Here is a 9,732-nt window from a genome sequence, read left to right as displayed (position 1 = left end):
TCCCTCCCTCCCTGCCTCCCTTTTCTTCTCACAGAGAAAGGCCTTGGTCAGTGCCTAGACTCCAGTGCTAGCCAGGCATAGGCCAGCCAGTTTGTACGATGGACAGTCCTGTGTCTTGCTGGAGCTGCCCAGAAAGAATCTAGACACCTACTCACCCTTCGCAGACCCTATCTCTTGCACAGTTGTGTCTAGCTCTCTGGTAGCCAGCAAGCAGAGGTCCAAAGGACACAGGGCATACAGAGGGAGGGGACAGAGGGCCACTTTCACACTACAGATGGGCTGTGCTTGACCTCAATGGCATTCTAAAAAATCAAATTAGTGGCTACTTATAAAAGCCATGAGGCATCACATGAAGATCTGAAACTCTCTCTAAAATCATGAACCCCCACAGCACTGGCCTGCATTCCTGCTTGGCATGGTCTGTTGGAGCTGAGTGGTAATGACCCTTTTCTCCGGGTGTGTGCTGGAGTTTGCCTCAGTCCCCACCACCCCTTGCTGCCTACCACCCAGAGTGCTTCACTCCCTCATGCTTCCTGTGTGTGCCACCCCTGATTAAAAGTCTGGCAAGTCTTGGTTTGAAGCCCAACTCTGCGACAAAAGGCTTTCTGGCTTTGGGCAAAGACTTACCCCCTCTGAGCCTCAGTTTCTGCTTCTGTAGAGTGGGGATAATTATATTGACCTTACCAGGACTGCTGTAAGGATTTGACAGGATGGGTGTGAATTGTGTTGTGTGAGTGGTACACTGATAATCGTCCTGTGATGCTATTCATGGCTCTGTGATCAAGACCCTTGTCCCTCTCCTCTCTCTCCAGGCATTCTGTGTCATTCCAGCAGCTCCAGAAATCCCTTCTCTTACAGAAAGTCTTCTCATCCTGACCTTGGGAGGAGGGGCTCCTACCTGCCTGGCCAGAAGGTAAGGGGTGGAAAGCAGGCTCGGCTGCAGGGGATGAAAGGCCAGGAATTGGAGGGGGATGGGATACACATCAAATGAGCAAAGCTGATGCTGGGAAAGCTCGAGCTGTTTTCGAGGGGGTGGGGAGCCAAGAGGCCGGCTGGCGCTGCTAAAATTATGGTGAGAGCTCTGGAGAATGGCTCCTGGCTTTCAAAGGCTTGTTAGACCATTAGAGACAAGAGGCATAATGAAGGTCTCTCTGTGGCAGGCTGGGCTGCCGGCTGGGCGAGCAGGCAGGCAGCACCAGGCCTGCCGGCAGCAAAAGGCTTCGGAGGCAGGACAATTTCCTCTCTCACATCCTTCCCTTTGGTCTGTGTCTGTGTGGGAGGAGGGAGCGAAAAGGAGCAGGGTGGGGAGAAAGCTTTCAAAGAAGACTCAGCAGAGAAAAAGGCCGACACACCAAGTCCTTGGATCTCAGATTGCTTCTCCGGAGAAGTCTCGCATCACACCTTGTTAGAATTTGGAGAAAAAAGAAGCAGGGCAAGGGCTGGGGCTGGAGCCTGGAGGGAGGGGGCAGAGGGCTGGGGCCCAGGAGCTGCCAACTTGGGGCAGAAGCAGAACACAGGTGTTCAGGTGGCAGAGATGTGGGCTGCAGATGAAACACTTGGTGACCTGAGCTCAACGAGCTGGATGTGTCCCTCATTGCTAGGGTGGCCTGGGAGAGTACTGAGCCTTTCTGAGTGTCGGCTGTCTCCCCTTCACGGAGGCCACGAGAATCAAGTAAGATAACTGGCTATAAAGGACAGAGCATGGTGCTTGGCACACAGTAGGTGCTCAGTAAGCACTGGGCTAAATCTGTTTCCCAGTGGCCTCTACTATGACCCACCAGCCTACTTCACGTGAACAGCTGAATATGCAAGAGTATTGCTAGCACGTGGCAGAGGCAGGTAAGGCTGTGTGTAAGCCAAGTTCCTGCATGTGTGCGTGCGAGTGAGTTTATGTGGCATTGTTCCTCCTGCTGTTGTGGAGTGGATGGACACAGTCTGTTTTCTGAGTTTTAAGCTACCTGCTGGGCCACCTGGGTCTGCGGTACTGGGTGCCTGGTCCAAGTGGTCCAGCTTTGGGGAGTGACTGAACCTCTCCAAGCCTGCTCATAGGACCTAGGATACAACTGATACCTCTTAAAGTCATGGACACAGACCAGGGTGAGGACTGGGGCATTCAAGTTAGAGGGCCATGAAATGTTCCTTGGGGGATATGAAAGGATCTGAGCCTCAGGGAAAGAGACAGGAGAAGGTAAGCAGTGGTCTGAACCTGGGTCTTCTGTGACAACTGCACAGAGGGTGGGGAGACTTGCCTGGCTCCCTGAGCTCCTAACCCTGGGCCAGAGCTCTGACCAGGGCATTGCCCTTACCTGGCGATGACAAAGAGGACACAGCTGACACCCAGGTAGGCGAGAAGCACATACATCCAGATGTCTGGGGACAGGGGGTTGAGGAAGGAGAAGACACTAGGGTTGGTGCCATTGGGCTTGCGATAGAGGATGCTCACGCCGAGGGTCATGAAGGGCTTGGAGAAATCGATGGCCTTCTCACGGACGTGGGTGATGGTCAGGGGGGCCACAGCCAGATCTGCCTTCTGCAGTGAGAGAGACATAGACAGACTGTGAGCAAAGCCTAAGACTAGCAGGGGACAGAACATCCCTTCTTGAAAGGAGGAGAGATGAGGGAGTGAAGTGGAGTTTGTTGCCTGAACCCTGGAACTGTTTACTAATTCTTCTGGGCCAGGCAATGCCCAGGGTGCTGGGAGATAATGGTGAATTAGACTTAACCCCTGATGGCCTTGAGGAAGAGGACAGTGGTATCAACATGTGGAGAATGGAACACTATTACAGCTATAACCCATGTGGTCCATTCTCAAAACGGTGCCTTGTCAAATATAGTTCAGCAATCTACAAACATTTAAAAATAGCTTGTGTTCTTCCTTTGTGACTTTCAAATGTCAGGAAGAGGACACAATCCACAGCACCCCTTATTTATATCCGTTTTCCTTTCCTATCTACTTCTCGCATGCTTTACCCCATTTTGGATATTCTATATATCCTCAAAGCCCCCGGAACCTGTTGGGCAAAAATAAAACTCTATTTGGTGGGAAAGGGCAGGAGGAGAAATGAAACAGACAAATTTTGAGCCCTCTTTAGTAGCAGAGGGGCAGGAAGAGGACAGAGCAGAGGAGGCAGGGAAGGGGTTGGAGAAAGCTAGGGATGTTCACATGCCAATAGAGCTCACCCCATCACACTTCTAACGAGGGGAGTAATTAAAGTTTCATATCTCTAGTCTGAGCTTTTTTCTGATTAAAAATCTGCAATCTCTCCTTCCCACCTTTGCAGGCTTGCCCCACTGCTGTCCTCCAGCACAAGGTCCCGCTTAACTGCTTCTTGTTTACCACATTCCCTTCTTGACCTCTGTGTTTTATACACACTGTGCCTGTTGAGAATGCCTCTCCCTGCTGTCTAACTTTCACCGCCTTAAATATTCCTTTGCACATGCATCCTCTTCCAAGAAGTCCTCCCTGATAGCGTCCAATTCTAAACGCCCGTGAAGCTCTTCCTGTCCTGTGGTAAGGCCCTAACCTGTGCAGTTGAAATGGCAGTATGTGCAGGCATGTGTCCTTTTTGTCATGTCTGCCTTCTTACCTGTAAGTTCCTAAGCGTAGTTGGGACTGTGGCTGATTCACTGCTCTGTTTTTCTACCACCAAGCCCCATCTCAGCCTATGCAGTGTTTGTTGATTAATAATGTTTCCCTCTTAGAGGCTCTCCCTTGGGCTCCTGTGGATATCTACCAGAATGTGAACAAAATAGTCAATTCCCTTCCTCAGATGGGGCAGAACAGAAAGGGAGACTGAGTCCTAAAGATCAGCACTAAAGATTCTTTTGCTAAGGGCGGCGGCAGCTGCCTCTGAGAATCCCCTTCCAAACAACAGTCCCTAGGCAGTCACCCTCTGACTTTGCCTAGCTTAATTAGTTAATTAATTAAACAGTTAATTAATTATTTTGTGAGATCCACTAGGCACTAGGGATACACAGAGGAGCCAAACAGATGTGGTTTCTGCCTTTATGGGGCTTACAGTCTAGTAGGGAAAATGGACATTAATCAAATTCTTTTCTAAGTGGTAGCTGTTAACACACCTCTGACTCCACCAATCCTAGAATAGAAACCAGCAATCAAGTTGAAATGAGACTTCAAGGCAAGGAGGATTGCTATGGGTAGAACCCCAGCTCTGAAATGACTCTGTTGGTGCCCCAGGCTGGGGGATGTTGGCAAACACATAACCCTGGTGTTGCTCATCCCAATGTTTCTCCTTCTAACACCAGCCCCCATGGCTGATTATTGACATTAGGAGCCCAAGGCTTTAATGAAACTTAGGACTACTTGGGAACATCAAGGAAGGGGAGCCTATTAGAAAGGCTGTTTCATACTGGGATCTTTCTTTGGTAAATTCCTAAACGTGTGTGTTGGAACTTGTCTAGCTTTGAAGGCAAGGGAGAAGAAATGGGCAGCTGCTGCTACCTCGGCTCCCTGGAGTACTCTCATCTCGGGGTGTGTTCAAAGGAAAGCAACAAAAGGAGAGAGAACTGTCAGGGAAGGTGCCCAGTGACTAGTGTGTATTTGGTCAAGACCTACTATGGAACAGTCGGGGTAGAGAGGCGAGCCAGAGACCCAGCTCTGCTCTCATGCAGCTTCCAGGCAAGGGAGTCCCTATTGGAGACTGGACAAGATTCCAAGTGGAGTGGGAACTTCAGTGGGACATTCTGGAGGATCTCTTTAAGCCCTGAAGTTCTAGGATCCCGTATAATGTTGGCATGTCATGATTCTAGAACTTGGCTTCCCCTAGCCCTGGCCTTTCAAAGCACATCACTTTGGGAGGTTCTGTTCTGACTCCAAAGTCATCATCACTGCTCAGAATGCATTTGGAACTGGTCTCTGGGAATGGCTTCTGGGGCTTGGAATGGATTCTTGGGAAGAATCTCAAAGTCAGCGGTGGCAAATCTTCCTTTGGCTTTTGATAGCAGGTTGGATGAGAATGTTAGTAACTCGAGGATCAAGGTGTTTGTGGCCAATGCTTATCTCAACTAGGAGTATTCCCGGGCTAGCCAGAAAGCCAACCACAGGCCCTCTTTCTTTCCCCAGATGGTCTCAGAATCTTCAGAATCTTCAGGATCTCCCCACCAGCCTTTCTGCTCTCTGGTTTTAATGGTGTTAGAAAGCAGGGGTGTCTGGGCATTCTGTGCCTACAGCAGCAAGACAGCTGGTCAACCCGACTTTCTTTATGAGAAGTTTTGATGTGTGTTCTCCCTTGGGCTTCAGCAAGGCTGGAGTTCTCCACTTGGTTTAGGCAGGAAATACTACATTTCACCGTTGGTTACGATTTCTTTGAAAAAGGCATTATTTTGTCCAACTTCCCTTGAAAGAGCCGAACAGATGTCAAGCCTTTGCTGTTTCAGCTCATTACTCAGAATGAAAGGCCCAATCTTGGCAGGCTCTTCCTACTTGTGCAAGTTTTCTTTGAGGATGATTCATAAAATCATAGGCTGTCAGAGCTGGACAAGAGAGCTTCAGCGCATCTATTCCAACCTGTATTATTTATGGAGGGAAACTGAGGCTCACAGATGGTCCGAAGACTTTGCTGTCAATAATCATGTCCTTGAACAAAACAAACCTCTGACTCCTCCGACATATTCATTGGTCTTATGGGTGGTTTGTTAGCTCCATCTGCCTCACCAAAGACCTTCCATACCTTTTTCTATAAACCTCTGGACCAGACAGGATAGCACTTCCAGGACTCCATCACCACAAGCAGCTTTCTATTTACAAAGAAGCTGTCCTACTCTCCTCCAAGCTTACATGGGGTTGATTGGCACCACTTGCTTTACCACATCTCCACAACCAAAACTGAAGGAAAGAATGCTTAACTAGCTACAGCTCCATGTTTTTGCCCTTAGTATCCAGGCCCCTTGGCTGCTGGTCAGACACTAGCCTCATACCTGAGAGTGAAACCTGGAAAGCCTCAGCTTGCTACCTGTGTCTGGTGTCCCTGTTGGCACCTGCCTACTTTAATTCCTAAGTATGATCTCAACCAGATTCCCCATCTATGTGCTCTGCCTCTTGATTGGGGTTCCCCTGGGCATCAGCTTGCTGACTGTGACCTGTCACAGTTTATATATACCCTCTGTGGAAAGAACTACTATCTTTTGTGGATACTTCTGGTAGCTCAGCTGGTCAAGAATCCGCCTGCAAAGCAGGAGACCCCGGTTTGAATCCTAGGTCAGGAAGATCCGCTGGAGAAGGGATAGGTTACCCACTCCAGTATTCTTGGGTTCCCCTAGGGGCTCAGTTGGTAAAGAATTGCCTATAATGTGGGAGACCTGGGCTCAATCCCTGGGTTGGAAAGATCCCCTAGAGGAGGGGATGGCTACCCACTCCAGTATTCTGGCCTGGAGAATCCCATGGACTTTATAGTCCCTGGGGTCACAAAGAGTCGGACATGGCTGAGCAAATGTTACTTTCACTTATATACCAAGCACTGCTATGTGTATTATATATATTACCTTATGTGACCCTCCAGCAGTCCCATGATGCAGTAAACAGGATCACCACATCCCAGGTAAGGGTAATGTGATTCAATTAGGCTAGGAGATTTGGTCAAGTTTGTGGGTGGTCAGTGACATTGGTGATACAGAAATGAGCAGAGCTGCCTTCCAAGCTGGTGAGTGGCTGAGCCAGTGCATGGACCCGTTGACCATGACCTCAAACTCAAATGTTTTATCACTCTACCATACCAGCCATATTCAATGAGTTGAATTGTGCATCCTCTTCCAAATATGTTCAAGTCCTAACTCTTGGTACCTATGAATGTGACATTACCTGGAAATAGGCTCCTCCTCCCCTCGCCTACTCCCCACTAAAACAGTATCTCATTGTTGCCACTATGATTAAATAATCTTGGAGAAATTCCTGGGTAGAGTAACTGGGACTTTGCTAAGGAAAGACTCACTTTCTTTGTCTTCAGTGGGATTGTTCACTTCCCCAAAGATCTGTTTCTCTCTGGCTCCTGCCGAGTGCCCCTAAATCCACTGGTGGGCAAAACAGCCTCTCCTGAGTGTGCAGCCTTGTGAAGTCTCCTGGCACAAGGCTGTTTTTTTTATTCAGACTCTCTGCATTACAGTAGTTCCCTCATATGTCCCCCAGCAACACACCCCACGTGGTTTAAAATCCCCCTAGTACTACTGCCAAATTATCAGAAGAGCCAAAATAAAACAATGTTAATAATACCAAATGGCAATGAGGATGCAGAGCAACTAGATCCCTCGTAGGTGGTTGGTGGGGATGTATAATGGTGAAGCCACTGAAGTTACTGGTTACTATAAAAGGACAGAACTCAGGAACAGCTAGATGGAGGAGATACATAGGGCAAGTTATACAGGAGTGGGTGTGGTGCTTCCATGCTTTCTCTCTTTCACTGGGCGTCCCATCCTCCTCACATCTTCACATGTTCACCAACTCAGAAGCTCTGTAAATTAGGCTCTTGTGGAAGTCACCAAGTTAAAATGAAGTCATACTGGATTAGGGTGAGCTCTAAATCCAATGACTGATGTTCTTATAAAAGAGGAGAGGATACACAGATACACATGGAGGAGACCATGTGATAATGGAGGTAGAGACTGGAGCGATGTAGCTTTGAGCCAAGGATGCCAAGGATTGCCAGCCACACCAGATGCTAGGCGAGTCAATGAACAAATGCTCCCTCCAAAGGGACCAACTCTGCAGACACCTTGATTTCTGATTTCTGGCCTCCAGAACTGAGAGAGAATAAACTTCTGCTGTTTTAAGTCTCCAGGTTTGTGACAGGCCAAGAACACTCATACACATATTACTTAGATTCTGGGGAGGACGCATGCAACTCCCTGTACCACCTGCTGCCAGCCCCGCCCCTGCACCAGACCCATTCTGGTAGGCAAGTTTTAGGGCTGGGCCCACCCTGCCCTTCCTGAGCCCACGTTGCATTCCCAGAGACCTGAACTTGACTCTGGCTCCTGGCCATGACTGCCTGGGCCTCCCCAGAATACACTTTGCAACATCTAGTCATGCTTGGGAAGCCTGTGGCTGCAGGAACACGCTGATTTGCCCCTACTTTCCACCAGGTCCTTGTACTTCTACTTCCAAAGCCACCGAAGAAAACAAGGCTCACTCTTGCCACACAGGCAGGGCTTGAAGCCGGGGCTCTGTTTGCTGGCTCTCTGCCCACATCTCTAGTGTGTGGGATCCAAGGAATTCACCTTACATTCTTTTCCCAAAGTGTTATTTCTCCAAATAGGATCTTTTCTGATTCCCAATGCTGCTTAGTATATGTTAAGACTTTTCCCTCTGCCCTCCAGAAAATTCTTATTATGGGTTCATGAAGCCATTCACAGTCTAGGTGGTGCTGTCCAACAGAACTTTCTGCGATGATGGAAATGCTTTGTATCTTCACTGTCCAGTATGGTAGCCACTGTCCACAAGTAGAATTTGAAATGTGGCTTGTGTAACCAAGGAACTGAATTTATACTTTGATTTCATTCATTTTAAAATAAGTAGTTTAAATTAATGTAACCAGTTGATTTTAATTAAAGTTCAGATTTAAATAACCCCATGTGGCTGGTGGCTCCTGTATTAGAAAGTGCAGTCCCAGTCCTGCCTGCCTCTACGGTCTCACCTCCCATCTTGTTCCCCCTGGTTCTCTTCCCACTGGCTTCTTTCAGACCCTCCAGTCCATGCTCACCTCAGGACCTTTGCACAATACTCTTCTCTACCTGGAACTTCTTCCTCCCTGAACCTTTGTCTAGCTAATATTTGCTTCTCCTTCAGATCTCAGCTCAAACATGACTTCCACAGACAAAATCCTCAGATGAAATCAAGCCTCCCCAGTGATGACTCTCACAGCACCAGGTACTGCTCTCTTAGCACTGATCACAGTTGTGATTTCAGAGGTTTTGAGTGATTTCCTCTCTACTGGCCCATAAGCTCCTGAGAGCTGGCCTGAGTCAGTGTCTTTTCACTATGGTATGCCCTCCACCTAACACAGTGTCCAGCTCATAGCAGGCCTCCAAGTAGAGACTTAGGGACTGAATGAATGGGATGTTGCTGGTTTAGAAGAGAAAATCGGCAAGCATGCTCTCAGAGCCAGCTGGTTGGGCACCTCACAGTTTCTAAGAGCAAGTCACAGACAGTGTCTGCTGATGAACCCCAGACTCTGAGCTGAAGAAAACACAGAGCCCCCTGAAAATCCCTAGACATTAACCCGACAGCCAGCAACCTCAATAACCCACACATCTGAACAGAGGGGAAAGGAGTGCTGGTAAACTCATGAATGTTAGCGGATGGGTCAGCTGCCAACACCTGTGATTCACACTCCAGCTTCCTGAGCTGACGGCAGCCTCATGGCCTGACAGTGCAGAATGATGCTGTGTTTCTCCCTGGCCTGGGAGAGGAGCTGATTCCTGAGTTCCAGCAGGCACCATGCTGCACCTCTGTCTTCAGGAAGCATGAGCAGGTCCTCCTGCTTCGTAGCCACAGGGACCCTGGGGACGGATGAGCTATGGCTCTGTCTCCTATCTCTAGTGGTTCTCTTTCCCCATCCCACAGGGCCCTAAAGGTGGTGTCCGCCCAGACAGGCCCTGCCCAGTCAAGCCCAAGGACCTGGGGACAGGGAGGCTACTCCCTCTACAGGCTGTGAGGTCTGAGTTGTACATTCCCATAGCCCCTGCCCTGGTCCTCACACAGCTGAATGTTGATTTGTAAGT

The 9,732-nt window shown here is 48.9% G+C and overlaps 1 protein-coding gene across 4 annotated transcripts in view; it reads right to left on the bottom strand.

The window, feature by feature from the left end:
* GRIK3 (glutamate receptor, ionotropic, kainate 3) overlaps window positions 1–9,732 on the bottom strand; it is a 247,288-nt gene that overhangs the window by 27,188 nt on the left and 210,368 nt on the right. For all 4 annotated transcript variants that reach the window (XM_010841149.1, XM_010841151.1, XM_010841150.1 and 1 more), the window contains one exon: window positions 2,307–2,530. In XM_010841149.1, coding sequence (XP_010839451.1) covers window positions 2,307–2,530 — 224 coding nt within the window. The remainder of the gene's footprint in view (window positions 1–2,306; window positions 2,531–9,732) is intronic.

This window comes from Bison bison, unplaced genomic scaffold (assembly GCF_000754665.1).
Source record: "Bison bison bison isolate TAMUID 2011002044 unplaced genomic scaffold, Bison_UMD1.0 scf7180017864158, whole genome shotgun sequence".
Taxonomy (NCBI): domain Eukaryota; kingdom Metazoa; phylum Chordata; class Mammalia; order Artiodactyla; family Bovidae; genus Bison; species Bison bison.
This window is presented reverse-complemented; position numbering and strand designations above follow the sequence as displayed.